The sequence below is a fragment of the Ictalurus furcatus genome, chromosome 21 (genome assembly GCF_023375685.1).
Source record: "Ictalurus furcatus strain D&B chromosome 21, Billie_1.0, whole genome shotgun sequence".
Lineage (NCBI taxonomy): Eukaryota > Metazoa > Chordata > Actinopteri > Siluriformes > Ictaluridae > Ictalurus > Ictalurus furcatus.
In genome coordinates this window covers 5,775,475-5,798,818 of record NC_071275.1, presented here as the reverse complement: position 1 = coordinate 5,798,818, position 23,344 = coordinate 5,775,475, and the positions used below count along the sequence as shown (strand labels likewise).

The window sequence follows — 23,344 nt, the reverse complement described above, 5'->3', positions numbered from 1 at the left end:
TTCATAAAATAGTCTCAAAAATATCTGTCCTTTTATACACAATCCCTGTGAAGTGCTTGAATTGTAAAGTATTGATGGTGTTCCTCAAGATGGCATGGATCAGAGTTCCCTACAACCCGTAAAAACAGGTATGCTACGGAGAAGCCAGTGGCATGAACACATTGAGCTGTTACTAATGGTCTTGCTCCCAGCTAGAGTGTACTCAAACTGTTTAGGAACAAGGAATCGGGGGAGGCAAAGAAGTGATAGTGCAGCTCCCCTGCCTCCGCCTGAACACTCACTTAGCAGAAAAGGTCAACGCTGAGCCGAATAAGAATAGCATTTCCCACTTCAAGCAGAAGAAACGCAAAACAGAGGAACAGCCTCTGCATGTCAGAGCCGTCACTGACAGCCTTTTATTCTCTCTTTCATTATGTGGGAAGCAGAATAACTGGTGTTTGCTTAATAATTTGATAGTACATAAACAGTCTGTAAAGGCCTTGTTGATGTCCCGGTATACAATTGTTTTCGCTTTTTCTTTGAGGAGGAGGAATAATTCAACAAATACAATTACTGTTACAGGAGCATCGTCCTACGCACCATTTTCTTTTATGTTATATTATAAAGTTTATAAAGAATGTGAAGTAAGTAGAAATTATAGTCAAAATTATAAGGTAATTATTTGGTCCACAGCAAATAGTGTTCCCAGCATCAGGGTTCTGAGCACAGTCAATGTTCTGCAGTTCTTTCCTATGTCTCAAACAATATGCTGGTAGGTGGGTTGCTTACTTTAAATTACCCCTAGGTAAAAAAAATATATATATATATGTGTGATGCCCTACAGTGGGCAGGCATCCCCTTCCAGGGTATACTCACATACACTGTGCCTAGCATACCTGGGACAGATTCCAGATCTACTGTGAGGGAAAATAAATGAATTCATTTGTTTATTTGGCAGATATGAAACTCCATCCATCCATCTAACCATTTTCCATACTGCTTATCTTGTGCAGGGTTGCAAGGGAGCCTGGAGCCTGGAGCCTATCCCAGGGAACTCGGGGCACACCAACTCATCACAGGGCATAATCTCACACTACGGAAAAAAAACGCATGTCTTTGGACTAGGGGATGAAACCCCCATAGCACGGGGAGAACATGCAAGCTCTGCAGATGCATGGCAGTGATGGGATTCGAGTCCCCAACCCGGAGGTGCGAGGCAAACATGCTAACCACGAAGACACCATGCGCTCCAGCTATGGAAATGAATTATGATAAATCATGACACAATTCCACTATCTGTTTATTGCTCCAGATATCCATGTCTATATTCAGATTTGGGTGTGGCCTAAACCAGAACCCTATCACTATGCCCCTGCAAACAACAGTTGGTAAACACTGGAATGTGTGTGAATTCTGGCTGTGACATTCATGTTACTGAACAAAGACTTTGTTTGGGTTCTGCATATTCATATCTTGTTTAGAACACGTTCTGTTCATCCCTAGTTACCACTAAGGAACTAAGGGAAACCATTGTTGTTGTACATGGCATCATGTCTCCCTTGCCAAGCAGAAATAACACTTTTTTTTAAGCTTCAGCAAGTAATTAATTAAGTAATAAAGAACAGAAGAATCCACCCTCAGTGAGCAGTTAAGCACTAAAAAGCAACCAAAAAGCATTATGAATGCATTTTGACTCAATTACAAAACCAAAAAAGGTGCTGTGTCTAATCAGGAAAATGCATTCGGAGCTTTTACCATAATCAAACCAACTTTTTAACAGTCACTTTGTATTAATTGCATTTTTCAACTGCAGTACTTACCTATGTCGCTATAAAAACAGGTCAAAATGATAACATAACATACCCTATTAGAAGTCACAGCACAAGCATCATTGTAACATGGTAGATTACCTGGTATCTACATGGTAGATAAATAACACTCTTCTTTTATAGTGAAAATAAACTGTACATTGCCGTGCTGTCTCAGATTTTTACAAATACAAGATCTTTTTTAAATCCTTAACTCATGCTGATGTTGATTAATAGCTGAGCCGTGTGTGACTAACAGCCTGTCAGGTTTCTCGCTACCTCTCTAACCCCCCACTTGATCCCTCTCCATGTGTGGTAGCCGGTTGCATTTCTGCTACCGTAAAGAGTAATGATCTGCTCTAATAGGCTGGAATTCATCTCTAGAGACTCTAGAGACTGATGGAGCCTGGCTGAAGTAACCAGAATAGAAACCTTCAGCAAAAAACAAATGACTTGCGTGGTTAAAAAAGAAAAAAGAAAAAAAAGTCATCTCTTTTTAGGTAAAACGTAGCACAGAATAGGTGATTAATCAATTCGGTATGAAATGGAGCAAGCTGAGCCCATCTTTCTTGTTTGCTGTGCCTGAAAGGAGGCCAGACCTTGAGGAGCAGCCTGAAAAAAATGAATGAGAGACTATAGGTTTTTTGGGGGGGTTTTGGACAGGGTCTTAGCTCACGCTCAGCATATTTTGACAAGTCCGTGAATTTGCCATTAGACCCTGTCAAGATTCATCTGATCAAACTGAGTCAAATCCTGATGGCAGCTGAGGAAGCTTTAATAAATTTAGACTATAATAGATTACAGCAGAGGATATTCAATTACAATTTATGAAAGTCCAGTTACATTAAATTCTTTGCTTACCAACGTCCAAATAAGCAACCAACATGATAGACCGTGGTCCTCTAGTCATTGATGCCTGGATTAAAGTCTACTTCTATTGTGCAAAAATCCAACAGCAGAGTTCACATCACGATTACTGTAGGGCTGAACGATTAATCCAATTTTTTAAATTAAGCTTTTAATACAATGTAAAAAAAAAAAAAAAAAAAATTACATTGTATTACTTTGGTCCTCAATATGCTAAATAATTGTAATAAATAATTGTGATTATAATTTCAATAATGAGCAAAAAGTTGAATAATTATTTTAGACCTTATTGTACAGTCCTAGGCAAACAGCTCATGGAGTATGCCACACTGCTTGTGTTAAATGATAGTGTGCTAGCTCCTTTAATTTTTGAAGCTGTACTAAATTTCATATTTTTCTTGAAACCCCTATCCATACATTTCATCCTTTATGTGAATTTTATGGAACTGAAACTTCACAAAGTTTGCTTGAACATCTTTGGAACAGACCACAAGGCACGACCAAAGACACTTTTCTGAGATAGAACTTCAGAATGTTCAGTATTTTGGAAAAATGTATGCTTTGGGTTAAATGTTACTTCTCCTCATACGTCATGCGATTTTATAATTTTATGAACCATTTCATCATCGGCCCAACTCCCTTTGCTTAACATGCATTGTTCAGACTGCTGACAGGACGCATTGCTCACTTGTCAATCAATCACAGGCCTATTGTCTACCTTATTGTATAGTATCTATGCTAATCTGAGAGCTGCTTATTTTTCTGCCAGCCTAAGAAGTCATTTCTTGTCATTTTGTCGGAAAATAGGACAATAAAATAAGAAAGTTAACTTTGGTGACCAGAAGTGCTATGAGCTAGACTTGACAAATCCTCTTCAACAGGTCCTTGTTGCAAAAAGGTTTGTTTATTTTCCACTATGCTAAAATGTGCATCACAGTAATACTGACTTGCATTTTGTATAATTTGGGATTTAATATTAAATTAAGTGTATTTAATTTCATTTTAAAATGCACATTTGATTCTGTAGCAAAAGATATATTGCTGTAGTTATAGCAAAGCCACTGGCATATTTGCATCTTATAATAAATGGGTTTGATTTTAATGTTTTCTCAACTGTTCTTGTGAGCTTAACAGGATCAAGTTATTTTTTCTACTTGATAATTTGTGATTCTACCATACTTGCAAAAGTAGTACACCCAGATGTTTACCATGTTTGGACAGATGGTAAATCTGCCAATGTTCTTACTGCCTAGCATAAATTCCCAGTGGAAAAGCTTACTCATCATTCTACATACAACTGTACATACAATTGAATGTAGCCTTTTACTTTTTTTTCTTATTCCATCATTTGTAACTCATGGGCAATACAATCCCTTGCCATGTATTCACCTATATATAAAACACAGATATTTTTTTGGATATACCCGTGTTGTGTTGTGCAATTGTTTGATATTCATGAGAGCATTGTATTTTTCTGATTTTTTTTAAACAGAAGATCATAAGGTTAAACAATAAAGACAATTTTTAACGAGCCTTCTTTGCTATATTTACCAAGGGTGCCAATATTAGTGGAGGGCACTGTATTTAAGTTGTATTAAAAGACAACACCAAACTGACTATATACTGTAGCTCTGTCATAGTTTTGTGTTGTCTTTTAATACACTTCCTGAAAGCATGACGAAATGATCTTGCTGTAAAATGTGCCTTCATGCTCCTTCACATTCCACTACACACTTCATATGATGTTGCTCCTGGGAAGCACTCGAGTCATCAATCATGGTGATGGAGCAGGAAAAATGCATTTTCCCCCCTATAGACTGGTGTTTCTTCACAATCATTTAACACCTTCATCCAGCTGCCCATGCTTTAATTATTTACAAGAAATATGCTCTATTTGCATTAAATGGTTCCCCATGAAAGTGTTATTTTAACTGGATGATGTAAGCCTTTCTTATTGGCTAAACTGCTTTTAAAACACAATCTTTGCTGTTATTGGCAAACAAACACCATATGGAAAATTCTCATGAGACAACCTAGAACAGAAGACATCTAAAGCCCAGAATGTCTGTAGGACACACACATAGCATTTCTATAATCACCAAACAAAACCTAAACTCAAATGATAAAGACCATATCAAACTCGCATTACATGTTGTGCAGAAGATAGCAGAAAGTCACACGTATTCATTCGTTCATCTTCATGAAGTGGTATTAGTGAGGCCAGCAGGGGGCGCTCACCTTGTGGTCTGTGTGGGGCCTAATGCCCCAGTATAGTGACGGGGACACTAAACAATAAAAACAGCACCGTCTTTCGGATGAGACATTAAACCGAGGTCCTGACTCTCTGTGGTCATTAAAAATCCCAGGACACTTACCGTAAAAGAGTAGAGGTCTAACCCCTGTGTCCTGGTGAAATTCCCCCATTGGCCCTTCTCTATCATGGCCCCTAATAATCCCCATCTCTGAATTAGCTACATCACTCTCCTCTCCTCTTCACTAATAGCTGGTGTGTCTGGCGCACTATGGCTGCCATCACATCATCCAGGTGGATGCTACGCACTAGTGGTACGCACTACTAGTAGCATCCACCCCCACCCACTATGTGAAATGTAAGAGTGCCTAGAAAAGTGCTATATAAATGTAACTGTAACTAAATCATGAAATCGTAAAGTGTGTGTGGGATGTTGGCTATTTTATGTGTAACTCAAATGTAGGTATGTCCCTTAGAGCTGAAGATCTTGGATGTGGTACGGTATTGGCTTATTTACAACATTAACAAGAAAAATATCGGTCACAAAATCAGATGAGGTACGGACAGGACACAACACAACCTATAATGGAAACTGTATGGTTTCCATCCAATAATTTTTTTTTTTTATGCAAAGTTTAAATTTAGTCATAATGGACTGAAATGGCAGAAATTAAAAATTGCTGAAACATCACAAAAAAAAAGTGGAAGAATCAGCATACCAATAAGGAGAAGATTTTATAAAAGATGATGGAAACCATAAATGCTGACCTAGAAAGTTAGAAATGTCCTAAAATGATTGAACAGAATCGTATTTAAAATCCATATAGCACATTCATGTCCACACAGGTAATGACACTGAATGTCTGGCCCCACAGTTTGCTCAGTGTGGGCTTGGCATGCTTATAATGGGCCAAACGCCAGCCTTGTGTCACCTCTATAGTAGATTAACGTTGGCTGGCACGGGAAGCTGAAACTAGTGGGGATGGCGAGCACGTCCAGCATGGTGCTTTGAAGTGCTGCCACATGGCACTGTCCACACAGGTGAATTCAGGATTTCACCTCATGCCTCCAAGCTTTCACCTGGTGTAATGTGTAAGGTGGCATGCAGAGTGGCCCACCTGTACCCAGTTAGATTTTGGTTGGCTACAATTGGCAGGGAAGTCTAGTTTTGAGAAAATCTGTGCATATAATCTTTCAAAATAATTGCTTCATTTGTCTTCTGTAGACAACATACTTAACTGTGAATTGGGCGGGGGTAGCTCTGTGCTAGTAACCTGCAGCTCATTGCACCAGGAGAACGTAAAAATTCTACCGTAGCCTAGTTTAAATAGATATCGTCAGTATTAAGAAGTCATTGATCAACTAAATCAGGTGTGTTAGATTTTGGTTGAAGATGAAACCTGCAGGAAGGTAGAAGGTTGGTGATCACTGCTCTACATTATTCAATCTAGTAATTACAAACTTGTTTAAATTAAGTTTAGTATAAGCAATGAAATCACATGTTGATGAGACTTAATAAAACTTTATATTGTTCACGTACTATGTTCTCTTACATCTGACCTACTACATATTCCATTTTTTTTCAGTGTAGGTGCGACACGTTACTGAAATAAATTACTTTTCCCCTGAAAAAAGTAAAGTAACGGATTACACTTCATGTTTAAGTAATTAAATTACAGTTACTTATGATGTACTTGCATTACATACTGTATAGACTTTCAACAATTCTGTAGGAAAATTAGTTTTCTAATTTAACTCGGCCACTTTCAATTTGTTAGCTGCAGGCTAGCATGCATGGCGTGAGTTCATGCCAGGTGACTGTGAAGTCACTCGACTTCAAGGATCGGAAACGAGTGGCTGTTTTGCTGAATGGAAATATTCCCATTACTTCATAATTTGACACATGAAAGTCACGGTAAAATGTAAGTTATGTCCAGGGGAAATAGTTACGTCCTATCGGCCTCTCTCCCAAGTAGTAGCTCTTACTGCTAAGCCAGTTTATATCATTTGTTTAAATTTTTGTATTTAAAATGGTTTAAAAAAAAGCTCTGCTTAATAGGCTAAACTATTCCATGTTTGACTCAAATTTACAGAATTAATAGAAGACTTTCATTTCCATTGTCCATGTGGTCAATGCTGATATGGATTTTAACAAGTAATTAGTAATGAGTAATGCAATTACTTTTCAGACAGAGTAATTAGTCAGTCATTTAAATAAAACATTGATGATGTTATTAGTGATTAGTAATTAATGACCCAACACTGGCTACTAACATTTCTCATCAGAACTAAAAAAGAAATGCAGTACTAGTTATCTTAAGTGTCTGTGGCACAAGCGAAATACTACACTGTGCTAGTTTTAAATGAAGTCCTGACAATGTATGTTTTATGACCAACTTTATACCCTGATTTAAGATAAAACTTATATTCAACTGATGCACTGGCTGCAGTAGGTTGCTGAGTTCAGAACTACTGTTCATCTTTTTAGTATTACTGTAAATCCTCAACTGTTCAGCTATATGCTTGATTAGGATGCCGACTCATTTGGAAGTTGCTTTGAATTCATATGTCTGACAAATGATTACGTGTAAATGGACTAGGAGACATGAAATGAGGTGTACAATGCTCACAGAATCCTATTTACAGCATACAGCAGGTTCCCTTCAAAAGGCCATCAATATACTGTAACTTTTTACATTTTCTCTGTAATACTTCTCATGAGCCACTCTCATTTATCTTTTCCCTGCAAAATCATGACATTTCCTTTTTAATACCAGCCTGGTGGCAGTTTAAAAGCAAAACCCCTAGTCGCCATGGGGGAAAATGGCATCACATCATCTCTATTCAACATGATTTTTTTTTTTTTCTTGACCATTTTTGGGATGTTTTGCCTCAAGGTCTCATGAGGCAACGCTGTACGCTACTTTAAGGGATTCAGACAAAGGCCCTCTGTATATTATCAAAGTATTTGTTTTTAAAGGTCAGCGGAGACATAACACTATCCACTCTGGGGTGAACTTAAAGGGAAACTGTTTGAAAATGTCAATCCTTGGGCACATGGCTAGACGTGACATCTTTTATTCTGCAAGTGGAAGCATTTCTATAGTAAGGATTGATGATAATATTTGGACAGAGTCTCAATGTTTCACAAAATAAGACTCCAGTTGTCACGAAATCCACATAATGGAGGTTAGGACGGATGCAAATGCAGATAAGAGTTTATTTAGAGAGAGACAGGCAGACAAATCCAAAACATGAGACAATAGCGAGGTCAAGAAACAGGCAAAGACTCAGGCGATCAGCAAACAGGCATAAACAAGGCAAGGCAAGAATCGAGAACGAGAAACTAGAAATAAGATCAAAGAACATGAATCAACACGAGGAACAGGGTACAAACGCTTGGTACGGTGATAACATTCAATACTTCGCCAAGCGTGAATGCCTCGAAAGTCCTTTTAAACTGTGGTGTGATTGTGTGTGAGATTGGATGCAGGTGTGCGTGATTAGAATGAATGAGTGTTCTGGGAATTGCGGTCCATGGCGGCCATGTTTGTAGGCCGCAGTGCGGGATGGGAAACGTAGTCACTGGTTTGCTGTGATATGACACCAGTATTTCATTGAATTGATTCATTCCCCTTAATTTTGTTAGATCTCTATATGAAAGATTGATGATAATACATTGGCTAGATGACTCCCAATTTGAACACATACAAAATTAACGATGTATCAATACTGATATGATACCGATACCACGTGAAAGTCCAATACTGTGTTCATTTTTTCATACTCATAAAAAAATGCTCTGATACCCCTGTCCAATACCACATGATATTACGACAGTGATTATGACTAGATGCATTTTATGACTAATAATCAAACCTCTGTAAAAATATCAAGAGCAAGAACTACGGCATTTTCCTCCAATACAAATAACATGATAAAACCTCTTATGGCATTGAAACAGTATCGTTAATAGAGAGCACAAAGGTAGTCATCCAAAGTGCACAGAGCAGTATCAGCGAGCGTGGAGCAGTGAAATTAGCATGGAGAAAAACGGTCATGAATGAGAGCACTTCAGTTCAGCGAGCACTGAGACATGCATATTTCTCCTCACTCGCCAACATCTACACTTTTCTCACGGCACCTTGCAGTCATTTTTAATTACTACACTCACTCATGCCTCATGTTCTGTGTGAAAGATACCGACACTGTTTAATCACCATCTTAAACTGATTGCCTATTACTAAGTATGTTACACATTTCAGTATCAGTATTGACAATTACCAAAAAACATGCACTTTTACTTGTACTCAGTCTGAAAATAAAATTTTACTGATGCATCCCTATGACATATCCATCCATCCATTTTCCATACCACTTATCCTACACAGGCTCACAGGGGAACCTGGAGTCTATCCCAGGGAACTCAGGGCACAAGGCGAGAGACACCCTGGACGGTGGCACAATGGCAGGGCACAATCGCACACACATTCACACACTACAGACATTTTGGAAGTGCCAATCAGCCTACAACACATGTCTTTGGACTTGGGTAGGAACTGGAGTACCCAGAGGAAACCCCCAAAGCATAAGGAGAACATGCAAACACAGGGCGGAGGAGGGATTCGAACCCCCAACCCCATGACATATGTATAGTGATAATTAAATCATAGTTTCAGTTGGAGATTCTCATATTTTCACATTTTTCAGTATATTTCACAAATAAAGACTCACAAATTTAGGGGAATGAATACATGAAGTTGTTCAAGGTAGGGATTCCTTCAGCCCAAAGAAAGAACTACACATAATCCCAACAACATGTTGCTCTCAGCTAATACCTGGCCGTACCTCTATGCAGCAGATGGAACCAGCCATGACGAATGTGATTTGAGTCACGTTAAACCCCTTTTCCACACTCCCCAACCCTCTTGTTTGCTGGAAGAGCTTAGTGGAGCATGCTGTGTCCTCACCTCATATTGGCTTAAGCTCTGCCCGTGTCTAATTAGGTCAGTGGAAGCATGAAAAAGTACATTCTTGACTTCTTGTCCTAAGCTTGGAGTTTGTGGTTGCCTTGAATGTTAACGATGACCCTCTGCATACAACAACCTCAGTGAGATGCAATATTACACCTCAGATATGCTACATAACAGGAAACCAGTTGTGATTCTTTTAAATAAGAAACTATAGCAGTAAAAGGCCATACATTATTAACATAGGGGGAAAGCGAACATATTCTGAGGAAGTACTTCACCCAAAAATGATAATTACTGAAATATGGTTAAAGAGAAACATAATGAGGGCAGTACAGTGCATTGCCGCTTCATTGCTCCAGGGTTCCGGGCTCGGTCTTAGATCTAAACTAAGCAAAAAAAAAAAGAAACTTTCCTTTTTCAGGAGCCTGTTTTTTCAAAGATAATTTTGTAAAATCCAAATAAGCTTTACAGATCTTTATTGGAAAGGGTTTAAGCAATGTCTTTCATGCATGTTCAATGAACCATAAACAATTATTGCACATGCACCTGTGAACACACCTAGTGTGTTAAAACCCTAACAGTTTACAGGCGGTAGGCAAATAAGGTCACAGATACAATAAGTTAGGACACTAAAGAGACCTTTCTACTGACTCTGAAAAACACCAGAAGAAAGATGTCTAGGGTTCCTGCTCCCCTGCGTGAACATGCCATAGACCTGCTGCAGGGAGGCATGAGGACTACAGATGTGTCCAGAGCAATAAACTGCAATGTCTGTAATGTAAGATGCCCAAGACGGTGATACAGGGAGACAGGAAGGACAGCTGATCGTCCTTGCAGTGGAAAATTACATGTAAGCATGTGTCCCCTCAGACGTGATGGAGGGGAACTTGCAAATGTCCTGGTGGAAGAGTGGAGTAACATCTCACAACAAGGACTGACCAATCTGGTGCAGTCCATGACGATGAGATGCACTGTAGTACTTAAAGCAGCTGGAGGCCACCAGATACCGACTGTTCCTTTTAATATTGACCCCCCCCCCCCCCCCCCTTGTTCAGGGACTCATTATTCCATTTCTGTTCGTCAAATGTCTGCAAAACCTGTTCAGTTTATGTCTCAGTTCTTGAATGTTTTTATGGTAATACAAATATTTACACATGTTAAGAAATTTTCTGGAAATAAAAGCAGTTGAAGGTAAGAGGACGTTTCTTTTCTTTGCTGAGTTTATAATGTGTCCAAGTTATGTTCAGATTTTTATTACTATTTTCAAGCAACTGTGCACACGCACTTCAGTAGACACAGTAGCAATAAGTTGAAATATATGCTATTAGAAAAATACGCACAGTATTGTTATGAGCGATTCAGAGTTGCCTTTGGGAAGAAGCTGACTTCAAATGTTTCTTATTCAGCTAAATTTAACACACCCCTGCAGGTATGCTTTTTAGTTAATGGTTTACTGGATAAAAGTTCCACAAAACTGTAATGAGGTTTGTACAACTTTTCTAAAATCAAATTCACTTTCAGGATAAATAATCTTGACTTTTTTTTTTATTTCAGTATAGATCAACAGTGAGTATATGGCATGAATGAGTTTATACAGTTTTAACATAATTTGTGGAGTGTTTTGTGATTGCTGCGACCAAAAAAAAAAAAGCTTGATTTTGCTGCGGCTTTTTTCAAAATTTGCAATGCAACTTGCGCTGTTTTTTTTTTAAATAGCTTTTTTACTACTTGAACTGGCAAAATTACAACTGCACGAAATTGTCTTGCACGGTCTTTCACAGTGAAAGTGTTTGTTGGTCAATGAGACCTTTTAGCTGTACTCATGTTCACACAAGTGAACTGGAGAGGACTTTGGCTGAATGCACGTTGTGATGACATCACATGACGTGTCTTATAAGAATGATTCCTTAGATTTATATAGTGCTTTTTAGGCACTCAAAGCACTTTACATTGTATGGGGGAGGGGGGGAATCCCTTCAAACCACCACCTGTGTGTAGCATCCACCAGAATGCCCACCACTCACTAGCTATTTGTGGAAAGGAGAGGAGAGTGATGTAACCAATTCCAGGATTGAGATTATTAGAGGAGCCATTATAGATAAGGGCCAATGGGGACGTTTGTCAGGACACCGGGGTTATACCCCTACTCTTTACGAGACGTGTCCTGGGATTTTTAATGACCACAGACAGTCAGGACCTCGGTTTAACATCTCATTCAAAAGCCTGTTTTTACAGTATGGTATAATGGGGCATTAGGACTCACACAAACCACAGGGTGAGCACCCCCTGCTGGCCTCCCTACTACCACTTCCAGCAGCAACCTTAATTTTCCCCAGGAGTTCTTCCATCCAGGTACTGGGCAGGCTTACCCATGCTTAGCTTCAGTGGGAAACCAGGCGAGAACTGCAAGGTGATATGGCTCTGGTTGCAGAACCCAAATCTGCAGAAAATCGGTGGTAATTTTTGAAAAATTACCATGAACATATTGGAGTTGCTTGATTTTGTGTTCATTTCTGTGATTGCAAAATCCTGGACAGACTGATTAAAGGGCAGTAGCTACTTTTCTACTTCAAAAAGCTAAACTTGAATTCGTTGGCATGCTGACACAGCAGGTATCATGGCCACGCCACAGGTCCAGGATCCCTGGTGTACAGCTTCGCATGATCTCCATGTGTCCACATGGGTTTCCTCTGGGTTCTCCAGTTTCCTCCTTCCAAAACATGCCAGGAGTTGGATTGGCTATACTAAAGTGCCTTTAGGTGTTAATAGGTGTATGAATGTGTGTCTACAGGGTATATTCCTTCCTTACACCCAGTGTTCCCAGGCTAGGCTGCAGATCCAAGAATGAAAGAATGATCTTGAATTTACAAAACGTATTCTATGTTATGCTTGAGTCGGAATGTGCTGACAATAACAATGCTAGTCAGTTAGCTAATGCTATGCTACCTGTCAGTTTGTAAACACTAGTATTTCACTGCAAACACCCAAAAGTGTTATAATAGCTTCAAAATTATAAAACTATGGAAAGATTTTGCTTTCTGCAATATGTCATTTAGTCCAATTTGAATTGAGAAAGGAATCATTTTTAAAACATTGCAAAACATAGTTAGAAACCAAGGATTTAATACGTTCAAACAACCATCAGAAACCTTCTTGATAAACAGTTATGGATGTCACATACTGTACTGTATATCACATTATGAATTACCTCTGCTATAATATCTACAAAGCCTGAAAAAAGTTAGGAGATTGTTGTAATATGAAAATGTATTAGTATTATTAGCCCTTGCCTACTTTTCCTTATAAGATGAGGAAATCAATTCAAAACAATTTCTTGCAATATTTTCAAAGATAGACACATTGGGCCTCCTTTTATCAATCTGTTAGTAAAGCTGTGTGTAAATGTTTGTGTAAGTCAAGCCGAACTGAAATTTTCCACCGGATTTACAAAAGTTTCACAAACGCTGATTTTCTTCATACGCGCAAGTGTATGTTGATCGCCCATAACGTGTAAAGTGCGTTCCTGACACAGCTCATTTGCATGTAGTGATGCCCACAAAGCTCCATAAAAGTTCGAGTGCACAGACAGCTGGAAGCTGGGTATATGCTGAAACACAAAGTGGATGTTATTTTGACTCTTTTCCTTGTCAATCAAATATTTAATAATATATAATATTAATAATAATGTTAATTTAGCCTGCATTAAATCCACCAACAGCTGAGGTCTTGACACAGGACAGGCTGTTACAAAGCTTATAATAGATTGAAGGCATAGAACTGAGAAGAAGAAGAAAAGAAGAAAAAGTATTAAATACTAAGAGCCTTTATTCAGGGCCCAAATGTGGCTCTCCTTCAATCCTGGGATTTGAACTCACAACCTTCTGGTGACTACCACAGAACCATAACTCTACAGTCCATGGTACACTTTACCCAGTTGAGATTATTTTCAGACACTTTGGCATTTCATTATTGTTAAATGGTCTGTGTTAACTGTGTTAAATGGTTGTAAATATACTGAACCAACTTGCAACGACCTTGCGAATGAGAATCAAGCTGCCAGCTGATTTTCAGTAAACAACCTGACAGTTATTGGGAAAGAGTGTTTAACGGCTTTTTTTTTAATTTATTTTAAATATGCCTTAAAATATTTAAAAATTCTGCCAAGCAGTATTACAATGTCAGAGTACAAAAACATAAACACTAGTTTGTGGAGTGTAAGCTCGTTTCTGACCTCAAGCCCCCAAGGAATTTATCATATTCACTTTTGTTTTCAACTAATTTAAGGGCACAGTAATTCTTGGCACATTTCAAATATGTTTTGTTAGCATCATGTCACCTTTTAGAATAATATCAATCACGGGCCAAGTAAGAGTTACTTGCAAGGGATTTGGCAGTTGCTTACATCCACTCACACATTTCAACATGCAAAAAGAAATTAAATAAATTCACCACAAATGTATTAAATGATAGGATATATACTGAAGAAAAAAAATATATACTGAAGTAAATATATTTCTACAGACAAACCTGATAGGGGAATGAAACTAAGGTGCATATAAAACTAACTCTCAATGCTTCACCAGTTCTGAAGTTACATATTACGCGTCATGTTATGCCAGTCTATCACAACACTTTTAGAGACTTGCAATTGTGAAGATCTGAAGCAAACTTGTGAAAACACTTGAAAAATCACACAAGTTACACAAGGAAGCAAATTCATTCTTCATTCTGAGAGTAGGAGGATCATTCAGTTTACCTTGACATTAGGTTTCCTGGTTGAGAATCCTCGAAACCATCCTGAAACAAAAGATAAAATGTGCTTAGAGTTTTAGGAATTTACAAACAATGCCAACAACCAAGCTGGGCCAGATGTTGTGGTTCATGTGTGGAGAGGGAATAGAGGAGATAAAAGCATACAGTTTCCTACATCTATCGTAATACCTTCAATGGAAGATCTTTGAACAGCACATAATAATTGTTACATTTATTTGGATTTGTTGTGAGAGAATTATTGAGATAAGGCTTCCCAGATCTGCACTCAAAGGCTCTGATCCAAAAGGTTACCTTTGCCTAATTGGAATGAGATGTAATACAATTTTAGGCTGACCCTGAAAGGGAGCAGTGGACAGCTTTCATCCTCCTCATCATCATCATCATCAACAACAAAAATAATATCAAGCAAACAAATAAATAAATATCACAACAGCATCAACACCACCACCAACAATAGTAGTTATAATAATAATAATAATAATAATATCATTAAAATATAAGTGAGTCTATTAATCTTAACATTTTTATTGGATTATTAGCCTGTATATTAAAGTACATAATGATTCAATGTCAAATGATTATTTCCTCTTGCTCCTTCGTACTTACTTCCACTTACAGAGAAGAGTCTAGATACTCATGGGATCTAATTAAGAGCCGAGGTAGATCTGCAATAATTTTAATATTAATTCTGTTCTCACTCCCATTTTAAAGCCATTTTATATCACATAATGGACTAAATGTATGTAATATTAATTCTGAATAGCAGTAGCTGGAAAAGAAGCTTTAGAAGCTCTTATTAAATCATGTTCAACCTTTAGCAGTGAAACCATCTATCTCTTATAAATGCACACATGAAAAAAAAGTTTTAGAAAAAAAATTATTTTAAATAGCTTAAGCACAAGGAAAGACAAAATGCCATTATGGTGATTCGTATATCCATCCATTCATGCATCCATCCATCCATCTTCTATACCTGGAGACTATCCCAGGGAGCATCGGGCACAAGGCGGGGTACACCCTGGACAGGGTGCCAGTCCATCGCAGGGCACAATCACATACACACTCACACACCCATTCATACACTACGGACACTTTGGACATGCCAATCAGCCTATCATGCATGTCTTTGGACTGGGGAGGAAACCGGAGTACCCGGAGGAAACCCCCACAGCACGGGGAGAACATGCAAACTCTGCACACACAAGGCCACGGGTGATTCGTATATGTACAAAGTAATGTTTTTTCACTGAGTATTAGTGAACAATCTTCTCTCCAGATTGTGGCTATGTAAATTAAATGTTGATGTATAGAAATAAGTGAAAAAATTAGATCAATGCAAGTCTGAATTTCAGGCTCTTGATCTCTATAACCATGGTTAATGCCACACATCCAGCAATACCATAGAACCTTAGAACCATTCACATGGCCAAACAGTTGACCTGTTCTGTATTGTTGGACCATTAAAACAGACAAATGGACTGCCATTTCAAGTGTAGAAATTGGAACCACTTTCTGGGGGATATTACACTGTAGTGGATATTTGGAATGTATAAAATTATACAAGAAATGTGACTTTGGTGGTGCGGTGGGTTGAGTTACAGCTCTAGGGTTTGATCCTGAGTTTTGCTTGTGTCCTTGTGGGATTCCTGACGATCCTCTGATTTTATCCCACCTCCCAAAATTGTGACAGTGGGTGGACTGGCCATTGCCCTAAGTGTGAATAAGTGTGTGAATGTGAGTGGCATGATGCACGGTAACTGGTGATTGGTGTCACATCCAAGGTGAATTCCTGCCTCACACCCAGTGTTCCCAGGATAGGCTCTGGATCCACCACAACCATGAAAGGCGTAAAGAAGTTACTGAAGATGAAGAACTTACATTAACCTGGTTGTATAGTTGTGCACATAATGGTGCATGTGACATTGCTCAAAATTGTAGTTATCATAAGTAGTTATCAAAAGTTGTTATTATACACCTGTAATCAATGAAGTGATTCTGATTAACCCCAAATAAAGATCGCTGTTTCTGTTTCAGGATATTCACTACATCTCCTTGGTTTCACACGACTGCAGAAAGCATGATCTGCAAAAAGCTTTTAAAGCAAGTACTGGATCTAACTCTAAAAAGGTATCGATCAGGAGATGGGTACAAAAGATGTTCCAAAACAATCAATGTACCTTGGAACACCATGAAGGCTATCATTAACAAGTACAGAAATGGGGAGCCAGTGACATTACCAAGAACACTACGTCCCTCCAAATATGACAAAAGGACAAGATGAAACCTTATCAGGGAGGCTGCCAAGAGACCTACAGCAAAACATTAAAAGAGTTATTGGAATATCTGCCAACTTCTAGTCACTCCCTTTCTCACATGTCTGGGCTATGGAGTAGGATGGCAAGACAGAAGCCGTTTCTCAGGGCGGGGAAAAACATCCAATCCAACCTCAATTTTATCAAACTGTTATGGGCATAATTCTGAAAGTTATGTTTGGTGCAAAAACAAGACAGCTAATCACCCAAAGAATACCATACCCACAGTGAAGCATAGTGATGGCAGCATAATGCTATGGGGCAGCTTCTCTTCAGCTTCAAAATAGGGAATCAAGGACAGCTCCAAATACCCATAAAATCTTATAGGGCACACCTGGGCAACAGGAAACACCTGTCAGTCGCATGTTCCAATATTTTTGCTCAGCTACAAATTGGGTGGTCTGATACATATCGTCTCATATCCATCTTCTGATCTCAGTCTACAGCAAAAACAAATGAACTGGCATTGTCGTTCCAGTAGATTCAGAGGGGACTGTATGTCACGTTAAAGGCGGAAAAAGATCTGATATGATCTTATGTCACATGACCATGAGTTATGTTCCAAAATCTGGAGTCCATACTTTGTCTTTCAAATGCTGGACTCCCAGACAGAATACAACACATCCATTTCCACGAGCAAGGAAGCATGTCTTGAACTGTCTATACAACCAAAAGCAGTGGCAAATACACTCAGAGACAGCAGATGGCTGCTTAGATTGTACAGATGATACAGGCACAGAGAAACCACAAAAGAAAGGTGAAGAAAACTGAGCCACTGACTACATTCAATACTTCCGATATCCGCAGGCAAAATGACAAACGTGAATGCAGGATGCTTCTCAGTAGAATAAGATATTGTTTATGGCCTAAGCTCTTCATTCATTGTAACACAATATCAGTACTGTCAAATCATCATGTCTTTATAACCAGTTCCAAGAGTACCTCATGTATTTGATTACACAGCCCAGAAAATATTTCATTGCTGTACCTAAAGCATTATGTGAGGATGTATGTAATATTACACTGTGTATTAAGGTTCAAAGGGAAATGGTGCATCGCATTAATGCGCTCAGAACAAGAGACTTGTAGAGTAAGAAATACAGAGACATAAAACAGGCTGCTGTGGCAAGAATGTCATATTCAATCTAATTTTCCTCTCAATCGCAGGTCCATGATGTTCCATCTCAAACCTCGCAAAAGAAGCCATAAAACACACCTCATCCAATACCGCATGGCTATAGAGCACGCCAAAGGACTCATTCCAAATCTAATTCAGCCATAGGCTTATGGTGCTGTTCAATCTCATGTATCGATTTCTCCACTCCGATCTATGGTCAGTGGCTGGGTCTGTCTTCGTCTGGAAGAAACCATACGCCCACTCAGACACCGAGTCTCTCATAATCGTGCCATGAGCTGTGGGCTCGGAGAAAGAATAGCACATGCATAATCTGATTTACTGTTTAATATGAAGCTACAGTCTCTGCATTTATCAAATTATAATGCAAACTTTTACTCTGTTTTTATTTATTATTCATAAATGCATTATTCAATAGACTCAACAAATCATTTTGAGAACTCCATTTATGAATCGAAATCAGGAAGTGCTTGCCCCCTTGTGTATAATGAGTAATACAACGTTTGATACAGAACAATTTGCACTAAAAGAAAATGGTGTAAAAAAAAATAATAAAATGTGTGCGTGAAAGAGAGAAGAGAGAAGACAAAGGTTAAATTCACTAGAAAATTGCTCAGAGTTTTGGCTCATTCCGGATGCGCTATAATGACTTCGAGACAGTAACACAGATTACTCTCGCTCTGCTGAGGACTTAGCATTTTGATGCAGCTACTTGCTAATGATCGGCTACAACAACAGCATAAAATATTCATGAGCGGCTGGCTGAATGGTATGCACCTGTGGCCATCTGTACCAAATGGAGACGCTGCACCTGCTGTGTTAATCATCTACAGTCCGTCTTTGTTAGTGCTCATAGTACAAGGCTTGTGACTGGGTAGGAAATTATCCCAAAATTCAGTGCATGTCTATTGACTAGGCTTGTGAGATGTAATGATTTAACCATCCTTACCCCATCTCAAACTGCAACAATGCCCAATGATTTATTCCCAATTGTATTATATTACCAGACCTGCTAACCTTTACACCTTTCGTATTGGAGGTCTGCAGTTTAACACCAGAGTACAATAGTATGTGTTAACAATCAAAATTTGTAAAGAAGAACTGTTTTTTTTTGTTTTTTTTTTTGTTTTTTTTTAATTATTTGCGCAGGTGTTTGAAACGCTCCAATATTAACAGACACTGCCTGGAAGCCTCGACTGAATTCATGCATTTCTTCTACATCTTCTATCCAGAACATTCAATTTCTGCTTTTCTTATTTATGAATTTATTGCGTTAGCTAGATAGCCAAAACAGATGCTGTAAACCACTTTATTTTTTGCAAATATGTTACAGAAGTATGGCTTTTAAAAAGTTCAAAGTAAATCATTATTAGTATGCTTTGCCCTTTCATTCAGTTTTTGCTAGTAGAATGTTTTGTGTAGTATTATTTTGAAGTTCGTAGCACACACTATATCTGCAACAGCTTATAAACTGACTAGGCGCTACTGCTAACATAGTTTGAGAAAAAAATAATTATTACTATTAGCATGTTCAATTTAATGTGGCTAATCAAACCTGGCTAGTGCTTAGCATTCTGACAAGCTGCTAACAAGCTGTTCCACTTAAGCATTTATTCAGTCTTTGCTAGTAGAACATTTTTGTGCAGTATTCTTTTGAGTTTGCTACTGCATTTTGGTTTAGAAACAAAACAAGCTCTGCTGTGTATGTCCACATTAGCTGGAGACAACAACACTGACTGACCACTAACCACAGAACCAAACATCATGCTGAGTTTTTGGTTCAGATTCAATTTGGTTCAGAATAAATTATAAGTATTAATACTAGCATGTAAACCATGTTCAAAACCAGCTAGTGCTAATTAGCGTTTTGACAAAGCTGAAGAACTTCCCCTTTCAATCACTCTTGGCTAGTAAAACACTCCTATGGTTGCTACCACCTTCTACTGCTGATTCGGAAACCCAGTGCTATTGTGTAGATGCACATTAGCTGGCAGCGGCAACTTTGACTGTCACAAAAACCGTGGTGAATGCTAGCTAACCGCACAACTGAGACAAGTGTGACTGACACCTGATGAAATGTGTTGTCTTTCCCCCAACAGGGTTTCAGCAGAAGGACTTGTGCTGTCAGGTCTTGGCTGTTATTTGCAGTTAGAATAGTGGCAGGTCTATCACAAAGTGTGGCTATGTATTCTCTCACCATTTCTGGACCGGAGGGATGACACATGCTTTTTCTGTTCATCTCTTTTTCAGCACTTTGACTCTTTAGATTCAAGCCTTTTACTGGAAACCAGAAACTCAATGAAAACTTATAGAAAGTAGAAAAATATCTGTATTTTAAAGCAGGAAACTGCACAGACTGATCCATACAAGTCCAATCCATAAATAAATGGACAGCAGCCATTTTTTGTTCCCCACAGAGATGATTGCGGGGGAAAAAATCCTCATAGAGGAGTCCAGTCATACAGCCATCCCCTGTCATACCAATGCCAGATCACACTGAAAGGTTTCAAATGTTTCGATTTTCCAAGCATCCATTACTCCAGAAGCATAGAGCAGCAGGGAAATGATCGATTTGCACAGTTGACTGCTTACCCCTGCAATCAGAGCCCTGACTGTTCCATACCATGTGCTTATCTCACCTACTAATCCCGAGCTTATCCGTCGACCTGCAGGCACTTTTTATTCATCCAGCCATAACCTGCATACATTCACAATAACGAAACATCAGACTGTGTGGTCAATCCTGGTGTCACCTTGTGTTTCATGAGTCCCAAATCTAATTCAATCCACAGTTCTAAAGCAGTGTTAGCTACATGTTTGCTCCTTTGCTCAGCTTCACACTTCATATATTACTCATGTCTTATTGGTTAACATCAATTTATCATCTGTTTTTTTCCCTTTTGTCCTAAGGGTGTGCAAACTTTTATACTCAACTGTACTTGAAGCATAATGTATATAATGTAAATATACCACCATATATTAAATTAAAGTATCATATCAAAGCATATTATTTTATTTCACAAAAAATTTGTAGTTCCAAATAATTTTCACACCTTAATCAATATCAAATGAGAGAACTTCAATTCTTTTACAATAGAGTACAATAGGAGCAACACAAGATGTACATAAACAAGATATAGGATAAAAGGTATGACTGCAATAAATAAATCTATAATTCTTACAGTTAATTTTGTTCTAAGAATAAAGTTATTTAAAACAGCATATACAGTATAACTAATAACATAACTACAGAGTGCAATAGCACTGATTAATTTATTATTATATACAGTTGCAATCAAAATGATTCAACCCCCATTGCGAATCAGGTTTGTCGTCAAAATTTACAGACTTTCAGCTGTTTGCAATGAACAAATCAAATACAACCAAGTGAAATCGCCCCATCCAGTTCAGGTATTTCATGTGTTCCAGCTCAAGTACACCTGGTGCAGCTAATGAAGCCCTTGATTAGTTGGATCAGGTGTGCTTGAGACGACACCTGTTTTGCATATTTGTGCTGTTGTGGGGGATTCTATTCAGGGGGTTGAATAATCTTGAGACTGGAGAAATCATTATAACTTGCATTTTCAGTTGAATTTGGGGAAACCACTTGAAGCATTCACTGTGTTGAACTATTTCAATTGCTTTTGTTTGATTTGTTCATTGCAAACAGCTGAAAGTCTGTTAATTTTGACAATAAACCTGATTTGCAATGGGGGATGAATAATTTTGATTGCAACTATAGATCCTAACATTTATATCATGAAAATCCATCCATTTTCTGTGCCGCTGATCCTACCCAGGAGCTGGCCCAGGGCCTCTGTGTCACCACATAGGAGCTGCTAAACCTAAAGAAACCCCACTCTGCTGCCGCCGTCCCTCTCCCTGACACCTGCTGAGATGCCCAGTGCCTGCTCACCAAGCTAAGCAGCAAGGACAACATCAAAGCCTTTCTGCAGACCTTCGAGCAAGTTGCCCTGGGCGAAGAATTGGATGAAGAGCACTGGGCCCACATACTGGCTCCTTTTCTCTCTGGGGAGGCACAACTGGCCTACTACATGCTCCCGTCCACCGAGGCAGCCAACTACAATATCCTCAAAGGTCAGATTCTGGTTCACTGTGGCCTGTCTCTCATAGCCACCCCTTGAGCTCTGATAGATGAGCCTACAGCCCAGAGAAATGCTAGAGGCCCTCGATTGTGCCCTAGCCAGCCTGGAAATTGGAAGGGGAGAGTGATGAAAGGTCGACCCTGGCCCACGCCATATCCAGAACCCTCCTGGTTTAATGTGTTCATGGGGACATCAGGGAGGTCCCCACCACCAAAGTCTGGGTCAAATCCTCTACCAGCGAATGGCCGCTCCTCACTGGACTGATCCCAGAGCTCCCAGTCCTGCTGCTTCTTGGGTGAGACTGGCCAGGTTTCCCTATTCTATTCTATTTGCGATAAATAGAAGGAGTCAATCAGGACCCCAAGCAAAGGCTTCCAGCCTCATATTTCCTGGTCAAAAAGGAGTTGGCATGGATGCAGAAGTCCAGGCTTTCTGTCAGCAGTGACCCCAGTGTTAGCACGTCACGCCCCGGAAGCCGGCACCCGGGTCATCTGGGGCTGACTGAGGCACAGTACCTTGGGTACTGCATCGGGTGGGGCTTACTAAAACCACAAGAGAAGAAAATAGAAGTGGTAAAGTACTATCTACCACCTTTTTGGGGTTGGCAGGATATTACGGAATGTTCATTCCTAATTTCTCCTCTCTAGCCTAAAGAACCTCAACGCCCAAACATCTACACTATATGGCCAAAAGTTTGTGGACACCTAACCATCACACCCATATGCAGGCTTTCCCGAAGGATGAAACTGTTGCCACAGAGTTAGAAGCACACAATTGCACAGAATGTCTTTGTATGATTTAGCATTAAAATTTCTCGTCAGTAGAACTAAGAGGCCCAAACCTGTTCCAGCATGACAATACCCCTGTGCACAAAGCGACGCTCATGAAGACAGACTTTACTAAGGTTGGAGTGGAAGAACTCGAGAGTCCTGCAAAGAGTCAAGACCTCAACCCCACTGAACACCTTTGGGATGAATTGAAAAGCTGACTGTACCTCCTCGCCCAATATCAGTGCCTGACTTCACTAATGCTCTTTTGGCTGAATGAGTACAAATCCCCACAGCCACGCTCCAAAATCTGAAATGTTCAAAAAGCACATATGAGTGATGTTCAGGTGTCCACAAACTTTTGACCATATAG

At 39.1% G+C, this 23,344-nt stretch overlaps 1 protein-coding gene across 4 annotated transcripts in view; it reads right to left on the bottom strand.

Moving 5' to 3' along the window:
- dock3 (dedicator of cytokinesis 3) overlaps positions 1 to 23,344 on the bottom strand; it is a 235,807-nt gene that overhangs the window by 154,403 nt on the left and 58,060 nt on the right. For all 4 annotated transcript variants that reach the window (XM_053652788.1, XM_053652791.1, XM_053652790.1 and 1 more), the window contains exon 3: positions 14,635 to 14,675. In XM_053652788.1, coding sequence (XP_053508763.1) covers positions 14,635 to 14,675 — 41 coding nt within the window. The remainder of the gene's footprint in view (positions 1 to 14,634; positions 14,676 to 23,344) is intronic.